The sequence below is a fragment of the Python bivittatus genome, unplaced genomic scaffold, assembly GCF_059951505.1.
Source record: "Python bivittatus isolate LINGU-HERP-01145 unplaced genomic scaffold, Pbiv_v1 ctg000700_np1212, whole genome shotgun sequence".
NCBI lineage: Eukaryota > Metazoa > Chordata > Lepidosauria > Squamata > Pythonidae > Python > Python bivittatus.
The window spans coordinates 104,849,161-104,868,359 of record NW_028277098.1 but is presented as its reverse complement, the minus strand read 5'-3'; the positions used below and the strand labels follow the sequence as shown (position 1 = coordinate 104,868,359).

Genomic DNA, 19,199 nt, shown 5'->3' with positions numbered 1-19,199 from the left:
CCCGCCTCTTCTTTGCGCCGCGGTCGGCAGGGGGCGCTGGGGGGGCGTGGGCGCTCTAGCCGCGCGGCGTCTATGGGCCGGGCCGGCCGCGTTTCCGCCCGGCGCGATGGCTGCGGGCCGTGCTGCGTCCGTGGCGCGGGCGGCGGGGCTGGTGCTCCTCTACTACTGCTTCTCCATCGGCATCACCTTCTACAACAAGTGGCTCATGAAGGTGGGCGCGGGGCGGGTGGGCGCGGGGCGGGGCAGGCGGCGCCCCCGCTCGCGCGCGGCCTCACCGTGTGGGCCTCCCTTCCGCGCAGAGCTTCGCCTTCCCGCTCTTCATGACGCTGCTGCACCTGCTGGTCATTTTCGCGCTCTCGGGCCTGGCCAGGCGCTGCTCCCGCCGCCCCGCCGCCCCCGCCGGGCGCGCCCTCCTGCCCTGGCCCGCCTACCTGCGCCAGGTGGCCCCGACAGGTGAGCGGGGGGCGGGCGCGGGGCCGCGCGGCGGGCCGGGCCCGGGGTGTCCGCCGCGGGCCCCGCTCACGCCGTTTCCCCCGCAGCGCTGTCCACGGCCCTGGACGTGGGGCTGAGCAACTGGAGCTTCTTGTACGTCACGGTGTCCCTGTGAGTATCGGGGGGGCTCCTGGCGCCGGGGGGGCGCGCGGGAGGCCTCGGGGGCCTCGCCCGCCTCACGCCCGCCCCCCTCCCTCCCTCCCTCCCTCCCTCGCCCCCGCAGCTACACCATGACCAAGTCCTCGGCGGTGCTCTTCGTGCTGCTCTTCTCCGTGATCTTCAAGCTGGAGGAGCCGGTGAGGCGCGCGGGGGCCGGGGGAGGGCGGGCGGGCGGGGGGCCGGCCGCCGGGGGGCCGCCCCGCTGAGCCCGGCCGCGCTGTCTCCCGCAGAGGGCCGCGCTGGCGCTGGTGGTGCTGCTGGTCGCCGGGGGGCTCTTCCTGTTCACCTACCACTCCACGCAGTTCGACGCGGCGGGCTTCGGCCTGGCGCTGGGCGCCTCCTTCCTGGGCGGCGTGCGCTGGACGCGGACGCAGATCCTCCTGCAGCGGGACGAGCTGGGTGAGCGCGCGGGCGCGGCCGGGACAGCGGGGGCCCGACCGCCCGCCCGACCGCCCCCCTGACGCCGCCCTCCTCCTCCTCCTCCTCCTCCTCCCCCCCCGCAGGGCTCCAGAGCCCCGTCGACACCATGTTCCACCTGCAGCCCGCCATGTTCCTGAGCCTCTTCCCGCTCTTCGCCGTCTTCGAAGGTGAGCCGCCAGCAGGCGGGGGCCCCGCGCAGCGTCCCGGTCTGCGCGCGCGGGGAGGGGAGGGGAGGGCCCTGCCCGGGCCCTCGAAGGCGGCGCGCCCCTTCCCGAAGGTGGCCGGAGCCACCCCGAGCGGCCCGGGGAAGGCGCGTCGGGCGGGGGGCTCCTAGGGCCCGCCCGGCGCCCCGGGCCGACGGCTCTTCCCGCGAGGGCCGCGTCCCGGGGGTCCCGCCGAAACCCGCGCGCTTGAGATCTAGCCCCTTGCGCTCCCCCTGCTCTCTGCGCGGACACCCTCGGGGGGGGGGTTCAGCTGCACCCTGGTCTGTCAGGGCCCTTTGTGACAGGCGGCACCCAGCGCAGGGCACCGCATTCTGGGCACGGTCGGACAAGGCGCAGGGCTTTTCGGTGTGACTCGCTCGCGTTGACACGTCCGAGGACCGCGTCTGCCGCCTTCTTTACCCTTCTGCACTTGCATCGCCCTGTCCATCACCCTGTCCTTTGTGATCCGCCAAGATGCCCGGACCCTTTCGGCGTGCCCTGCCGCCCCATGCGGTCTCCCTCATCCTGAACCTGTATTTTCGACCTTTTTTCTCTCCCCGACCTGAAGAGTCCGCATTTGTCCCTGATGAAATTCATCTTCATCGCGGTTCTTCAGCCCTCTAAAGGGTTTGTTGTGCCCATCTCCGCATTTTTTGTGAGTTTGGTACTCGTATTTGTAGCTCTCCCGCAGATTACTTGTAGGGGCGTTGAACCCGGGTCCAAGAACAAGATTCGCTCCTCTCTAGCTCTGTGGGATGACGGGAAGGGGCTTTGGCATGACATCTGCACAGGCCTTCGCGATCTCCGACTGAAACTTGTTTCTGGAAGACGAAAGCCCAGTAGATGCTGAGCCATGGGGCCCCTTCCCATTTTACTCTTCTCCTCCAGCAGGACCGCCCCTTTCTTCCTTTTCTTTGGGAGCCAGGAAGTCCTTTGGGCTGCTTGGTGGCCTGAATTCCTTTGTCCTTTAGCCTTTCTGCAGATTTTAGGAAGGGGCTGATAGGTGTCCTTGGGGGTGGCGCACACTTCCTTTACCTGCCCCATCGCTCTTAGCTCAGTTGGAAGCTCCCTGGGCGTCCCCAGTGGTGTCCTAACCTGACCTCCCGCTTTTGTTTCCCTCTGTGGAACGGCACGTGACTGTACTTCGGCTACCTTGCTTTTGAGAAACGCCCAGCCCTTCCGCTCTCCAGATCTGAGTGGGGTCCCACCTAGACCACTCCTGTGCCCTGAGCTCTGTCAGCCTCCAGCCTCAGTCCAGAGCCTCACAGTCCCTCTTCAGGGCTGTCTCTAGCTGCATCATTTGTCCCCCCGCTGGTCAGTGGGGTTCTCCCAGAGGAAGAGGTAGCCCGCTTCTCTTGACGGCGCTTCGGCTTCTTCTGCCAGCGGGAAGCTCCCTGGGGCGCCAAGGAGAAAGGGCCCTTCTTAGCAGGTTGGGTCCTTTCTTCCCCGTTGGGCCAACTCTCCTTCGCGTCCCTTTGCTTGCTTGTCTCCATGGTGGCTCCTGTGTCCAGGTCAAGAGTTTTTTTTCTTTCCTTATAAAGGGCAGGCGGGCAGGTTGGCTTCTAGCCTCTTCCCCTTTTCTTAGCCTTTGATTGTTAGGGTGAATGACGCAGTTACTTGCATTAAAAATCAGGCAAAGTAATCAATCCCTAGTCTTATCTTTAACTGGAACGTGTGATATTTCCCATCCTCTTAGCCTCCACTTCCCTTCCCTAGCTGGGTGCCAAAAATGTCCTGCCCTCTGAGCTTTCAAGAAAGTCAGTGAAGGTCCACCTGCGAAGTTCCTTTGTTTATTTAAAATATTTGTATGGCCGCCCATCTTAAAACACAACTTTGGGGAGCTCGTAACAAGAAGAAAATACAGAACTGTAAAATAGAAACCCATAAAACTTAAAACCATAAAAACAAGCAAAACCCGGCACCTCGCTCATCCCTGTGGGATGCCTCGCAACCACCTCCAGACATCCTCACTCTACCCCAGCGCCTGGGTAAAAAGCCACGTCTTTATGGTCTTCTGAAAGGCAGAAGGGGAAAGGGCTGCCAAATCAGTTAAGCTGACCAGTCAGTTATTAGCCTGCCCTTGACTTGAGACGTTTGAGCACCTTCCAGGTGATTTTTATTGGACCTGCACAAGTAGCATCGTGGTGATGCGTCAAGTCTGAGATGTGGGTAAAGCCAAGGGGGGCACCTGTGGCTCAGCTATTTTTGTTTACGCGGGCAAAGGATTGCTCAACTGGCTATTCAGCAAGGGTGTTTTTCATTTCATTGATATTTTCCCTTGGTGAGAAAATAAGTTTGGGAAGGCAGGAAAGCTGAGAAAAAAACAAAACACTCTTTGTGTGTTCATAACAGAACCGTGCAGCACTTTAGGGCTGATCCCAGTTGTGCAAACCTGAGAAAATAGACACTTGAGTTACAGAGAAACCAACAACTTGCCCGCTGAAGCATCTTGTAGTGGTTGTCCAGTTGGCTCCTCAGCTTAAACGTATGCTTTCCTGGAGTTGCACACTCATTGTGTGAATCCAGGAAAAGACCCAGCTTCAAGGAGGCTCTGAAGGTGTGACAGCCTGGTCACACTCGCCCCCAGCACCTTTTCAGCTTCTGATCAGAAACGTGGCCCACCCTAACCTCCCCAACACTCGAGACGGCGCCAGGGCTGCTGATCCAGTCTGCAAAGACGAGCTGTTTGGCTGAGAGAGAACCCGGTGCTGGGAGAGGTGGGGGGCTTGTACCAGTGGGCTGCCCTTCTGCTTTTCTGGTAACGTTGCTTCCCCAGCACAGGCTTCCCTCGGTGCTCTCTGGCTCCCGGGAGGAAGGCAGCGAGAAGGCCTCCCTCCCGACTGTTGGGCGGGGCCCTTGTCTGTCTGCGTCTCTCCTGTCAAACTCTGGGACTTGCTTCTCCCATCCGGTCTGCAAGCGAGTCTCCTTCTGCCTCCCTCATTTTCCAGGCCTGTCCTTGTCTGCGTCAGAGAAGCTCTTCCGTTTCCACGAGGTGGAGCTGTTGCTGGACCTCCTGGGGAAGCTGGCCCTGGGAGGGGTTTTGGCGTTTGGACTGGGCTTCTCCGAGTTTCTCTTGGTATCAAGAACCTCCAGCCTCACCTTCTCCATCTCTGGGATCTTCAAGGTATTTGAGCATGGCTCTTTTCTGGCCTGTTCTTTGCTTAATGGATCTCAGAAAGCGCCTCCAGGCCTCAAGAGGTCTGATTGTCTGCTCTTCCTTCCTCCAGCGCGAGAGACAAAAATGTAAGTACCGGGTTTTTATACCCCGTGGGGCCCTGAGAATGCATGCACGCTTATCTAGTCCAGTAATTGCATACAGTTCACAACTGTATGAAAGCAAAAACAAAACATCCAGAAGGGCCAAGCCTGACACCCCTGGCAGTTCCAGGGGGACGTTTTAAGGCCCTAAGACCAACTTGACTTGGAACCCTGTGAGGGAAACTCCCAGCATTGGAACCAAGCTTGTCTAATTGCCCCCAAGCAACTTCTGCCTGGGGTGCTATGAGTCGATACGGTCCCTTGTCCCCAGGAAGTCTGCACCCTGTTCCTCGCTGCCCACCTCATGGGAGACCACCTCACTCCATTGAACTGGTTGGGCTTTGCCGTTTGCCTGCTGGGTATCTCTCTGCACGTGGCCCTGAGGGCCCTCAACCCCAGAGGTAAGGAGGCAGGCCAGGAGAGGGTTGAGCCCCGCCAATCTGGAGGGGCAGAGAGGCTCTGTTTCTGGGGGCCCTTTGAGGGCAGCTAACCCCTCCCTTCCCGCACAGAGCCAAAGGGCAGCCGGCATCCGAAGATGCCCGACTCTGCTGCAGACCTGGAGCTCTTGCTGCTGCTGGATTCCCAGGAGGAGGCGGCTGAGGAGGCCGAGAATCCCCCCCGGCACTGAGCCACCCCCTCGGCAAGCTGGGAGGGCGTCTGCTGGACTCTCTGAGGGAGAGCCCCAGTGCTGGTGGGGGCAGGATTGCTGGGCTTCCTAGGGCGGAGGTGGGGGAGATGCTTAGTCTGGAGATGGTGGGGCAGGTAGCAGGGGCCGTTTCTGCCTTCCTCCAACCTGTGTTGGTGGGGCGCGCTCTTTCGGCTTGCGGGGGCTTCGTGCAGCTTGGTTCCTGGCATCTCAAATGATGCCTGTGGATGGCAGGAGTGGCCTGTTCGGAAGGGAGCTCAGGGATGCGCCAGAAGGGTCAGAAATGTCCCCCAGGAATGTTGCCTCCTCCCCTCCCCCCCCGGTGCCCCGACAGGGGGGAGAGGCTGTTCTGCCTTTGCCCGGGTCGAGAGGTTCCCGCAGGGAGCCTTCCAAGAGGCTGCTGAGGGCAGCATTTCTTCGGCCGCCGTCAGGAAAAGTAGGAGGATCTGGGAACGCTGGCCTGCCCTGAAAGGGAGACGCCGAGCAGCCAATGCCAAGTGCAGGGAGGAGCCTCCCTCGGGTGTCTGTCTCGGGGCTGCCATGCAGGCAGCTTCCTGCCCCAGGCCAGGTGGACGAGGGGAAAACGCCCACCGAAGTCAGGAGCCAGGGCGAAGGGGGATGGATGGATGGATGGATGGATGGATGGATGGATGGATGGATGGATGGATGGATGGATGGATGGAAGTGCCTTCACTGGCATGCACCACTAGTGATCCCTGGGGCCAACAGAGGACAAGGGAGCCCTGAGCAACGCAAGGGCGCACATTGCACCTTTGAGCTTGTTGCGTGGGGAGGGGTGAAAGGCCATGTCGTAAATAATGAAATGCTCAATTTGCGTAGCAAATCTCTCCCCAATAAATGGACATCCAAATCAGTTCCCACCAGAAAGGAGTGCGTATCCAACAGGTGTCCTATAGTGAGGGGCAACTGATCCGCCTCAGGATGGGGCGTGGAGGTGCCAGAGTTCCCTATGGTGAAACAGGTAGCAGCGGTTGGAGGAGCATGTGGAAAATCCTGGGCAGTTAAACAGGATCTATCCGCTCCAGAATCCACTGAAAAGGGAACTGGTTTCCCCCTACCTCCAAAGTAATATGTGGCTGTGGTGGGAGCCCCATCAACAATTTTTGCTGTAGCATACTCCTGGGGCGCCCCTAGGGCTGAGGGGCAAGTGGGGACTGGAAAGGTGGAGGGCAGGAAGCTGACTGCGTAGGGGGCTGTCTTGGGGATGTGGCCTCATTTGAGAGGCTCCTGCTGCGAGGGAGTCAGGGCATTGTAATTTCTAGTGCCCAGTTTGCCCACGGTAAAAACACGCAACCAAGTTCCAGGGCCACCGATGTCGCCGTCTCCTGACATGGGGCAAAGCTGGTCCCAGTACTCGGTGCCCACCCTAGCACCCGGTACGTTTGGGTCTTTTTGTCTCTGGTATAACTGCATAAAAGGATCAGCGGCCACTAGTAACTCCATTTCTTTTTGCTGCTGAAGTTTTTTAATTCCTACCAACTTCATAGCAGTCCATCCGCAGCAGTACTGCTCAGGACCGTAGGCATACTGGTTTCTGTGGCATCGCTTCCCAAACACCTGATAACGCTATGCGTCAGTCTTTCATAATTTGCAGGGTGCTCATCGCTTCTCTGTCACCAAGCAGCTGTGCTGCACCAGCCTGGGTTTACCAGGTAGAAAGCTTGCGCTGCTGTCAGCAAAGTAGCCGTAGCTTGGGTTAGTTCAGCTTCCGTTGTAGGGCTCTGGACCAGCCAGGCTGCTTTTCCTGGTCTGGGTTTGTTAACCCCAAGTGGGATGTTAAGCCTGGAAGACAAAGCCCTGTTCGTGCTGGAATTTCCTAGGATCACTATAGGGGGAGGGAAAATTGCTGGCCGTGTCATGCAGATCACTTGGGGGTGTTTCAGCTGCAGTCCGGAGAGGGCAGTAGGTTCTTCTGTGCTTGGAGGGTGACATTTTGGGGGGGACACGCATTGTGCCCCATCCTCCTCTTTAGCTTCTCCACTGAGCCCCTCTTTCGCGTACCTTGATACCTGCCGGTGTTTTCCATCATGGGAAGGAGGTCATGGCACCCGTCCAGCGCATCGTCTTCAGGGCATGTCCAGTTCCTCCAGTAGGGTGGAAGGTTTAGGGTACTTGTTACAGAAGGGAACTTTCTGGGGATATCAGCAAAACTGCTCTGGAGTACTTGAGCCTTCGCTTCCTCTTTCCTGAGATGATGCTTCTGATCCAAACTGCAGCGGAATCCCTGATCTGAGACTCTCGTTCCTTTAGGATCACAGCAGGTGATTGCTGAACAGACTGCCTGTGCGCATTTCGTAGGCAGGGCATCCTTTCACATGCATTGCCTCTGTACATTTTGAATTTGCTGTCTCGTGTTTCTTCCACTCCTCCGCACTAGCCCTACCAGCCATCCCCTGCGTGAGTCACTCTGTTCCACCGTGCGCGCTTGTGCTCTCCAGCAGCAAGCGCAGCTCCCTGGAGCACGCAGAGTCCGCAGTCCCCCTTGTTTCTTGAGCAGAAGGATGTGCCGTATGGACAGCTCTGGTCAGTAATGGGAGGTTTATATGACGACACACATGCACGGAAGAAACAAACTCCTTGCGCCTGCGTGGCCACCCATGGCCCTGTAGGGACACGGGAATCAGCCTTCTCGCTTTTCGCAGCGCAGAGGCTACGGGGGAAGCTCCCGTAGCTATGCAAATGAGGGCAGCTGAGAGGAGGAGATGCCCGGTCCAGTGGGGGTGTGGGCAGGAATACGATCAGGGACACAACACGCCACTACGAACAAGGAGCAAGTTCAGACGGACCACTAATAGAGCGCTCCAGAATCTCGGCACATTAATACGCTCGCCAGCATCCAGCTGTTCCACTGCCCATTGCTGTCCCTTGCAGAGTCAGATGGCAGGAACTGGTGACTCAGAGTCTCAACTACCTGGACTCACTCCAGCAGGTCCCTGGACTTGCTCTGCAGAATGTCTTATACACAATTAAATCCCCATGACCCCAACCAAGTGGCTCCAAATGGGTCCTGGATCGGAGAGGAAGAAGGGCATGGGCAGGGACTGTGAACCTGCAAAGGTGACAGGCATGCCGAATACAGCAGTTGGCCCCAATTCTTGCCCTTCTGATCCTGCTGACTATACCAAACTGGTGGGAAAAACACCCACCTAAATAAGGAACCAAGGCGAGTGGAGATGGATGAAAGAAAGTGGCTTTGATTGGCACGTGCCACAGCAGTCATCCCTGGGGCCAAAAGAATGCGAGAGAGCCCTGAGTGAACAAGGTTGCAGGTTATATACCTTTTGGTCTGTTACACAGAAATGCTGATGCCGATGCTGTAAATCATACTGCGTCCTCTACAACCAGAATATAGCGTCTGATAGTACTAAGGGTTGGCCTTGGTGTGGTGGCTCTACGTTCCTCTAACCCAACAGGACTCTTCCTGGCCCAATTTCAGATACTAGCGCCAATGGCGATTATTGGGCTCATGTGGTACCTCACTTCAAAGAAGAGAGATCCGTCTGGTTTCTATTCTCTCTCTCCTGTTCCTCCAGGGTCACCTCGTGTCAGCTTGCTTTTATTTTTGTGGTTCTCCTGCTTATGCCAAATACACCGTACGTGTTATTAAACCTCCACATTTGCAAGGTCCTAATACTTCTGATTCCAAGATTGCCATCTGTGCATACAGAGGGCAGAGCTGATCTCACCCTTTTATATTGTGATCTGGGGGGCTCCTCCACCCATTTGCGAAGCTAGGGACTTTATCCCAACTGTTCTTTGCGTGGATGTTTTGAAATGAGTGCTGGTGAGTTCAGGGACCTCTCCCACAGCAGGGAGCAAGCCCCTTTAGGAGCACCTTTGATGGCTCCGTTGTGCTTCACCCTGCCTTCCTGTTTGACGGCTAGGACAGGTACATGTGGGTTGTTCCTGCCTTCAAGCTGCTGTTGGCTGAGTGCTACTGAGCCCTTGGGCGCCCACAGGAAGGTGCCTCTTCTGAAAGGCAAGCTGGAAAGCTGCCAGGGGCTAGTTTTTAGCCCATGCCTTGCCCACTGGTCTGGCCCTTTGGGGCATTTCCCCGCTTCCTTCTACCTTGGCAGCCCTGTTTTGAAAGAGGGAACCAGGTTCACGTGGCAATGCGTGGTATGGTAAAGTAGCCGTTCCCTAGACGGGGGCAAAGCCTCTTACGGACCTCTATGGTGAGGCTCCTCTTCTGGCAACCGGTGCACCTCAGCTTCACCTTTTTCCTAGGGAGCTGCCTGGCTGCTGCGGCCATGTGTCAGGGTTTTAATTGCAGCCCTTGCCTTGACCCATGTTCATGTCCCAGCAAAAGGACTTCTGCTTCAGGCTTCTCCACATGTGTAGGAAGTGGGGATGTCTCCCTGCACCCTTCTTTTCATTGTGCTGTTTCTGCAGGTTTGCCCCCTCCCCTTTGAGAAGACTGCAGTCGGCCCCAGCCCTCTGCCCCCCTTGGCCAACTGGGCTTCTTTTCCAGCCTTCCCGAATTGCCACCCATATGGGATTGAGATGAAAGTCCTGGGTGAGTTCTCTCTTCTTTCTTTGTCTTTCCTTCTTTCTTTGTTAAGAATTTTAATTACAATAGTAAAAACAAATACAAACTAAACTTAAAAAAAGAAAAGAATAGGAAGAAGTAAAAAGTGCAAGAAAAAGAAGAGAGGCATATGAAGAAGTGACTTTCAACCTCCGTCACAAGAAGTATAAACAAATTTAATAACTCTTCACCCCCTCTAAGGTTACAAACAGATACCTCTTCACCCCATATCCCATCCCTTATCTATAAGCAAATCCATAAAACTTCAACGTTTCACTCCTGGTGTCAGCAAGAAGTCCGTAAAGGGTTATGTCCTGATGGACGTAATTAAGATTCAGGAGGGTTGCGATGAGCTGGAACAAGGTGAATTTCAACAGTGACAAATGCAAACTCTTCCAGCTGGGCAGGGAAAGGGAGAGGAGCTTTGAGCGCTCCAGCAGGTGAGGCTGAGCCACCCGGCAGTCACCAGAAGCCACCATCAGAGGAGGCGGCGCTGGAGCCTGGCGCCAGAGCACGTCACGTGCAGGCAGGGCCATTCCTGGCCTTGCTCGGTTTATTTAAGAGACGCAGCAGCTCCCCTTGTTTCCCTCGTTGGGAACAAACCAGAACACTGCCTTTGTCTCTTGAAGCCATTACCCTAGGAACCCGTACTGGCTGACAAGCCCTGCTTGGACTCTTGGACGTTCAGACCGTGGCCTGAATGCACTTCAGCCTCCCTGCTTGGACTCTGCCCATTTAGCAAGCTCCCTAGGGGACTGGGCCATGGTGGTTCCAGGTGTGCACTTGCACACCCACCCTGCCTGCCTTCACGTGTAACTGCGCAAAGCTGAAGTAAAATTGCGACTGAGATCCTCGGTCTGTGTACTGTCTGGGCTGGGACCAGGCACTTAGCCCATGGTGTCTGCCCAGCTACTCAGTTCTGTCAACCTCCAGGCCTGCTGATTCCCCACTCCAGTTTTGGCAAAGTTCGGGTGGAGGGCAAGCACTATCCAGGGGCAGGGTCTTTCTCTGTGTGTTTTTTCAGAATCTGGACGAAGAAGGCTTTGTATTTTCAGAGGTAGTTACGGTGCAAGAAAGGAATGGTAGCTAGATGAGACCCTGGGCGGGTGTGTTTGTGTGTGTGCGCGCATGTGTGCACGCCTTCAAGACAGTCTTTGACTCCCGGCGACTGCCTGCACAAGCCCCTGCAGTTTTCTTGGCAAGGTTTTTTGGAAGTGGTTTGCCATTCTCCTTCGTGGGGCTGAGAAAGGGAGACTGGCCCACGGTCACCCAGCTAGCTTCGTGCCCAAGGCGGGACTAGAACTCATGGCCTAGCCTGGTGCCTTAACCATGACACCAAACTGGCTCTCCCCCGGAGATGACCAGCAATGGAATTATGGATGAAATGGCTTGTGTTCAAAAGCAAGCCATCCTTAGGCTCCCAAGCAAAATCGCTCCCCGTCTTCCCCGCCAACTGGGAGGGCAAGGCAAAGGATCTCTGCTGCTGCTGTCAGGTAGGCCAAAAAGGAGACAGTCCAAGAAGCCCTGGCGGGGCATCTGGGGCGCGGGCAAGCCCACCCAGGCAAATCACCGGGGCCTTCTGACTGCCCATGCAGCCAGGCAGAGCAAGGCATGCTGGGTCGGTCCCCCAGGGCAGGCTGTGGTGCTGCAGCCAAAATCTCCATGCTCCTGGACTGGAGCAAAGCTGGCTGTGGCATCGAAAGGAAACGGGTGGATCCCTTTCTTTCCAGGCATCCCTGAGTATACCTGGTCCCGCTCTCCATCGTCCAGTCGTCTTCCCTGCTCTTCCTTGGAGTGAAAGGAAACTGATGTTCTAGTAAAGCTCTGGCTGATTTTTTAAATTCACCATCTGCTTTCAGTATTCAGAAATTAACATGTTGTCTTAGTAGTCCTCTGTATTGGCTCTAAGGACTCCCCAGTGAAAACATTTATTTCCTGGTCATTGAACAGGGACTGGAGGCACATCCAGCTACCGAGGAAGGCGAGGAATGAGGGCTTCCAGCTGGGGGGACAGAAGTGATCCCTTCCCAGGAAAAGTGGAAAGAAAGCAGAGGAGGGCACCGGGCCTGGCAAAGGGTACCCAAAGAAGGCACAAAGCAGCAGCCACAGCCGAGGGCAGTAGTCCACACCTGCTCTTTTAGCCTAATCTAACTCATAGGGCGGTTAAAATATGGAATTCCAGGGTCGTCAGGTACTTCAGAGGCCACCCCCGGCTCTTCCCCTAGAGCGCTGCTGATAGATGGCCTTCCTGTTTGATAGACCTCCAGTGAAGGAGAGCTCACCACTTCACGTGGCAGCCTGTTCCACTGGCTGACAGCTCAAGCATGCAGGAAGCTGCCTTGGTCAAACAATGACCCCCCCTCCCCCAGAGATGCTGGATGGAATTTGCACCCATCCATGGGCTGGCAGAAGGGGGCTGAGATGGAGGGGCTCCAGCCAGCAGGCACGGCCAGTTCCCACCGCGTGCCGGCCTGCCCAGCCAGACCAGGCCAAACTGGGGTTGCCCAGTTTGCAGTTCAACGTAGCTGTGCGGACCCAGCCATGACGTGCAGAGCAGCCAAGGCCATTTCCCCCAGGGGGGCGTTGAGCGGGGGTCTTCTACCTGGGCCAGGCGGCTTTGGGTGGGGGCCCAGCTGGTGACGTTGGCGGAGTGCGGGGGCAGGGTCCCCCTGGGCTGCACCCGCAGCCCTCCCTGACCCTCAGCCGGTGCCACTTGCGCTGTCTGTCTGTCCAGGACCCACCCTGCCTCTCTCAGGGCAGGAGCCGAGGGCGTTGTGAGGGGAGGCGCCTGGCCAGCCGGCCCCGCTCCGCCATGCCGCCCACCCCTCCAACCAGTGGGGCTTCAGTGGGGAGGGTTTTTCCATCTTCAGAGGCGGCTGCGAGAGCCCCTTCCATTCCCTTCCAAATGTTAATTTTCCAGAGACCTTTATATAAATCTTGCTGCTTTCCGCTGTCCGCTGGCTACATCGATTTCATCTTGTTGAGAGGTGACACTCCTGGCCTTTGTACCCACCTATCAATTTAATGCACTGAGTGTAATAAAAAACACAGGCCCACATTAACTCCCAATTACTCTGCTGCTCTTGGCATTAATCCCTTCTGGGTGGGAAGCAGCAAGGAAAGGAAGCTGGGAGGCTCCACGACCCACCCAGGGGAATGAGGGCAGGCTGAGGGCAGAAGCTGCCCGGGAGCCTTGCCGTGGCACTCACCCCCGCCCCATGGTCGAGGGGGGCCCTCAGCTCTTGGGCGGCCCTGCTGAGCTGGAAGAGTCCGAGGGTTTACCGAAAGCTGCCCTGTGATCATTGGGCTCTGGGGAGCTACGGATCGAGCCCGCCAGCCCTGCGTCGGCCGGAGGGGCAGTCCGTCAGCCACGTTTGTGGTGGCTTCGGGGCCTGTGTCGGTGGGCTCCCAAGGCGATCCAGGAGCGGCAAGCGAAGAAAAGCCCTCTCCCCATTCGTTGGGACGCTTCTGGTCCGGGTCACTGTCCCCCGGGGGGGGGGGAATAGAGGAAAACGCTGCAGCCTTTTTTTGAAATGCAAAGGAAAGAAGTTCCCAAACTTGGGCAGGGGAGGATGGGCTGCCTAAGAGCTCCGGGTCAGAGCGCCCGGTAGTCGAGGGAAAAAGGCTGGCTGGGGGGCAGGTGGCCCGGTGCAAGAGGGGGTCCAGGCTCTTCCCCCTGGTCAAAAGCATATGCCCCATAATTGTGAGGCTGACAGGGAGGTGTCTGGGCTTGGGGGGGTTCATGACCCCAGCAGGGAGTGGGGAGGCACATTGCTCCAGAGCTTCCACAGCCTCCGGGGTATTGGCTGGCAACGGGTGAATGGAGCTCCTGGTGCTAGCTGAGGGGGGGAGGCTGCACCGCCTTGTGCTGACCCCTCCCAAGCTCCCAACAGAAGCACGTGGTTTGGGCCGGCCAGAGCAAGTGGATCCCCCAAGCCCCCTCTTAGGTAAAGTTTTTTTTAAAAAAAGAAAAAAGAATCACGCTGAAGTTGTGGAACGAGAGGCCGGAAAGATGGGATTTAGCTGCTTCTCTCAGCCTCGGGTTTAAGCTGGAATTTGCAAGAAGCATGAGTTTCCAGGGAGTAGAATTTAGCACAGAGGGAACATCTGTTCTGAGGCCCTCTATTCTCTGTGGAAAATCAGCTTAGAACTAGGCTGTTTGATTTTGATTTTTTATTTTTGCATCTGCTAGTTGATGCTTAATATCAGGAGTCATATTAACAGTGTGTGCTCTGTACATCTCAGCAAATTGTGTTTTACACAAATCGGCATCTCTTTCCATTGGAGTTAATTCTGTATTGAAAGTAGATCTATCACCTTGTGTCTGCCAAGAATCTTCTATTCTCCTTTCTAGTTTTTCCATAAGAAATTCTTTCAGCCGCTCCCTATGTTTTCAGCAGCTTTATATTTTTATCTCCTTTGCCACTGAATGTTTTATGTAGGATTACTTAAAGAAACAAAAAGAATATTTTCACTCTTTTTTCCCATTTTAAAAAAGCCACTTTTAATTTTATCACTGGAGATTGATCTCTCTCAAAGAAGGGGAGGTTTCCCAAACTGCACGCCTCACATTGTTGCAGGCCCAGAAGTTGGTGTCGCAGGACTTATTTCGTGCTCAACAGCCTTATTTTTCTGTTACTTGCCAGCGGGGCCCAGGCGGGGGGTCCCGACCCGTCTCTCAGGCTGGAGCAAGGGGGAGGCATCCCCGAAGACTGGTGGCAGTGGCAGTGGAAACTGCCCAGCAGCTGCCCGAGGCGGGAAGGCCAGGGGTGCGGACCGTGGGGCTTCCAGGAGAGGTGGTCTGAGGACCCGAGACCGGTGCTGCAGGACCCCCCTCCTGTCCTCCCAGCAGCCAGGCACGGAGTGGAGAGCAGGCAGATACCAATCTCTTGCCACTCTCTGTGGGCAGCCTGGTCATTGGCGAGGGCACAGGGCCACCCCTGCCCCTGCTGATGCTTGCAGGGCCCCAGATGCTGCTTCCACCTGCCACCAGCCTCCCCTGCCATCCACCGCCTGTCGTGCTGAAAGACGTGCTTCCTCTCTGTCGAAGGAGAGCTGCCCTGAAACAAGAAGATGTTCTGTGTGGCTGACAAAGCCAGTGCTTTTTCTCTGTAGTGGTCTGACTGTCAGCTGCCCAGAGTAGACCTACTGGGAGAAGAGAAGGAAATGTTCAGACTCCTTAGAACCACCTGCAAACTGGGATGTAGGGAAAGAAAAAAAAGAGAAAAGGAAAGGAAGAAAAACAGAGGGAGGGAGGAGAAAGAAAGAAGAAAAAAGAAAAAAATGAAAATGAAAATGAAGAAAGAAAGAAAGAGAGGGAGGAAGGAAGGAAGGAAGGAAAAGAAAGAAAGCAGAAAGAAGAAAGGAAGGGAAGGAAAAAAGAGGGAGGGAGGGAAAGAAAGAAGAGAAAGAAGGAAGGAAGGAAAAGAAAGAAGAAAGAGAGAGAGAGAAAGAAAGAAATTGCCCGCCTGTCAAAGCGAGAACTTCGGGGGGGGGGGAATCCTCTTGATTTTCTCTTGAATTGACTTTTGCATTAAGCCTGCCTTCCATTCTGCCCTTGCCTGTCTCCAGTTGGGGACCTCTCAGTGAGGTGGCAAGCCCAAAACCCAGGTGGGGTGGAACTGTGATCTTGAAAGGGGTGTGGGGTTGGGACTGGGGAGCTGGAGTTAGGGCCTGGGGAATGGGATTGGGGTCCAGGACCTTCAGGCTGCTCCCAGCCTGTGTCCTGAGCAGAAATTGGAAGGAGCTGCAAGGGTCTCTTGCCTTGCTCCCCCATGTCACTTAACGGATCCAATTCATTCACCACACTTGCACCACAATTTGCATGGCTCGGCCCCCCCCCAGAGTACTCTGTCCAGCTCTGGGCATCATGTTTTAGAAAAGGCCTTCACTGGCAAGCTGGAGCAGGTCCAGAAGACGGCCACCAACAGCAGGAGGCACTGGGTAGGTTTAGCCCAGGGAAGAAGAGACAGGGCCCTGCCTTCACATACCTGACGGGCTGCCCTGCAGAAGGGGCAGACATGTTCCAGAATGCAGGTCAAGGAGTTTAAATTACAAGGAAGCGGATTTTAGTTCCACATGAGAAAAACAACACGGCTAATGGTAAGAACAGGCTGCCTTGGGTGGTGGCTCTTCTTCCCTGGAGGCATTTAAACGGCGGCTGGATAGCCAACTGCTCCAACGCTAGACTCCTGCCCTCGGTAGGGAGCTGGACTGGATGATCTCCATCGCCCCTTTCAACCCTCACATTCTATGGTTTTATTGTTTTTTCCAAACATCACCCTGGTTCTTTCATTATTACCATTTACTAGAGTGCACCATGCAATTATAATCCCCCATGGATTCCTACTTTCATAAGCAGCCAGAACAACTTAGAAGACACCGGTTCATATATTCCGTCGCACAGTTTAGCCTTTTCTTCAGTAATTCAACCTCCACCTCCCCTTCCCTGCATGTCTTCATCAACTCCACACAAATCAGGCCACGTTCTTTCAGATCTGTTATATCCTACCCCTTTCTCTTAGTTTTACAGACAGACAGTGTATCTCTTTTTCCTTTCTACCTTCCCTTGTTAATTCAGGCTCTTGGCCATTTACTGCATCGCAGTCAAAGCTCCTGTCCTCCACCTGCTGTGGTCATCACCAGATGGGCCCACGGACATTGACTCCACTACCCAAACAATCTTGAGCACGGAACCAGCCCTTTTTACAGCAGCACATCAGTGAACACAGTGAAATTGGGGTACCTCCAGAGGGTAGGGAGCAACCGCGCAACGCCGAGGAAGAGGCGAGCCTGGCCGGGCAGAGAAGGGAGCGGGGAAGGAAGCGCAGAAGGCGCCTCGCCTCGCCTCGCGCGCAGCGAGAAGAGCCCGCGAGGCCAGGGGGGCCACTGCCTGGGCGCGCCTCCCGACGCTCGTCTCCGAGAACCGCTGGAGAGCCGGGGCGGGGGCTGGAGGCGGGAGAAGAGCGGGCCTCGCCCCGACGGCCGGTCGAAGGGAGAGCCCGGAAGCGGCTGCGGCGCCTGGGCAAGGGCTCCTGCGCGTCTCCGCCAAGGCCATCTTCCTACCTTCCTGACTCTCCACTAGGCTGAGGGCCAGCTGGGTAGTTGGGGGAAAGCTGTGCACGTGCGAACCTCGATCTCAGCAAACCACCCGACGGAGTCTTTCCCGACATCCTAGGGGCAAGGAGGATAACGGCGCCTGGATGGGTCTGCAACCGGCAAAACGCCGCGCCAGGACGCTTCCTCCCCGCCCCGCGAAGAGGCACGAGTGGACTCCCCTAGGGCCCCACCCTCGCCCGGTGCTTTGAAAAGGCCCCCAAGAGGGGAGGGAAGAGACGCGGTCAGACCTGCACAAGACCCTTCCATCGCACTCTGCGCTGGTTTGGCCGCCCTGGAGTCCCGAGTCCAGTTCTGGGCACCGCACTCTCAAAGGGACATGGAGAAGCCGGAGAGCTACCAGCATGGTGAGGGAGGGCCAGTCCTGCGAGGAATGGTTCAAGGAGTGGCACGGTCAGCTTGCAAATGAGAGGAGTAGGGGGAGACCTGGCAGCATTCTACAGATAACTCATAGGCTGCCATGAGGAAGATAGGGTGGACCTGTTCTCTGCTGAAACTGGGCTGAAATTAAAATAAAGGAGCTTCGTACTGAAGATTAAGAGGAGATTTCATGGCGGCTAGAACTGTTCAGGAGCAGGACAAGTTAGGGCTGAGGTGGTTTTTGTGGTTCCCTGACCAGTTGTGCCAAATCCAACTTAAATTTCTCTTCCCTGGAGACAGTGCTGGTGCCCATTTCAAGACCCAACACAAAGGCTGTGACCAGCCCATCTCCCCAGGTAACCCCTAGCCCTGAGCTCTGGCCGTGCCCGGTGAGCAGGGCCAGCTGCCACGGGCATCCTTAACAGCAAGGTGCTTGGTGGGTTTGACCCCCTTGGAGCCTCTGCCCGTTGCACAGTGTTCGAGTCTGCTTTGTGGCACCTGAATCTTCCCGTGGCGCTGAGAGGTCCAGAAGTGCTCTTCCCCAAAGCCTGACCGGCTGTGATTGAGTCAAGGCCTCCCAGTGACTAAAGACCCCAGACACCCTGGCACCCTCCACTGTTTGCGCAGGATCGCAGAGAGCAACAGCTGCCTGCTCCGGTGACATTCAGCACATCTTCTTGCAACCTGCCCATCCTTTCATCACCTCATCTTTCCAGCATGAACTCATTACAGGTATTTTGGACCGGAAGAAAATACAGGGGGCTGTGAGTTACCGCTCTCGATCCTGCATTTCAGACCCATCTTCGTGCCAGCTCAGAATCCGCAGGAAAAGGAGCGCCAGGCCCCATCCAGCTGAGGCGGTGTGGTGCGCCAGGCGCGGGCTCGGCCAGCCGGCCTTTGGAAGGCACGGACTGGATCAGAGCCGAGCCACGGCGGCGCTGGGGAGCAAAGGCGGCTCCTCACCGCTGCTGTGTGGAGCGCCCTGCCTGGCCCAGCTCACAAATGCACAGCAGCGGTGTGAACCGGGACCTCACCACGTGGGGCAGGCTCCCAGCAGAAGGCAGCGTCAACGACAGCTGTGGGTGCAGCGGTGGGGCTCCGCTGCCCATCCTGCCCAGGGAAAGGGCGGGGCTCCAGGCATCCCATAGGCCGCCGCCCACACCCCCCACCAGAAAGGAGCGTGGCCAGGCAAGCACCCCCTTCCTTTTTCCCCGGCTCACTGGGCCAGGCGTGGGCACTTCGAAGGGCTTCAGTACCAGCTTCTGCCCAACCCTCCCCTTGGCAGGCCTCCTCTCAGGTGCCCAAGCCTCTCGTCCATTTATGAGCCCTTCCCGATTTTATAATTCCGCTCCCCCCTTTTCGTCTTCTGCTGGCACCCGCTGATGCTGCGGAGAGCGGGCGTGAATAATTCCACCGGCCGGCAGGTTTGAGGCTCTGCGGCAGAAGGAGTGCCCTCCCTGCCCCCTCGCCCACCCTCATGACCTCGAAGCCTCAGCCAGGTCTCCAGCTTGCTGATGAACTGCAATGGCTGAGGGGGTGGGGGCGGGCCGGCCTGAGCAGCCCCCAACAGCCCAGCCGAAAGACGACTTCTGATGGGCTCCAAAAGGACCAGCGGGTGGGTTGTCTGGCGAGGGCTGCCCAAGGTGTCCCTGGTTGGCAACAGCACTCCACCTCAGAAGAAAGGCAGTGGCAATGGGCAAGGCTCGGCAGATGCTCCAGCCTCAGTGCCTCCTTATTAGGCTGCAGAAATGGGGTGCCCCGTGCCACGCCTGGCACGATCCTGAACTTCTCTCGGTTTCCCACATTCGCTCAGCCTTTCCTGCCCTGGGCAATCTGCACATCCCGGGTGGGGCAGAGCTGGCATCTGCTGGGAAGCAAAGAGGGTCATTCACATGACAACCGTTACCTGATTACTGGGTTAACCCAGTTGATTAAATATGTTTCAATGTCACTTCCTATGCTGAAGCATCCGAAAGCAGTTTACAATGAAAATAGC

At 56.8% G+C, this 19,199-nt stretch overlaps 1 protein-coding gene across 13 annotated transcripts; it reads left to right on the top strand.

Moving 5' to 3' along the window:
* Positions 1–56: 56 nt before the first annotated feature.
* Positions 57–17,382, top strand: SLC35H1 (solute carrier family 35 member H1). Of its 13 annotated transcripts, none has more exons than XR_015798599.1 (10): positions 57–211; positions 300–453; positions 540–603; positions 716–788; positions 882–1,050; positions 1,155–1,238; positions 4,223–4,398; positions 4,804–4,933; positions 9,592–9,715; positions 16,308–16,446. XR_015798599.1 is itself a non-coding variant. In XM_088154476.1 (9 exons), exons 1-9 carry the CDS (start codon positions 107–109, stop codon positions 16,412–16,414), a joined length of 1,062 nt encoding a protein of 353 aa, XP_088010602.1. In that variant the 5' UTR covers positions 57–106; the 3' UTR covers positions 16,415–17,382. The 13 variants fall into 13 exon arrangements, 7 of the variants coding, with proteins under 7 accessions (XP_088010602.1, XP_088010604.1, XP_088010601.1 ...); XR_015798602.1 differs by lacking the exon at positions 9,592–9,715 and adding an exon at positions 4,502–4,517 and having other exon boundaries at positions 16,308–16,445; XR_015798600.1 differs by lacking the exon at positions 16,308–16,446 and adding an exon at positions 11,678–15,056.
* The last annotated feature ends 1,817 nt before the right edge of the window (positions 17,383–19,199 follow it).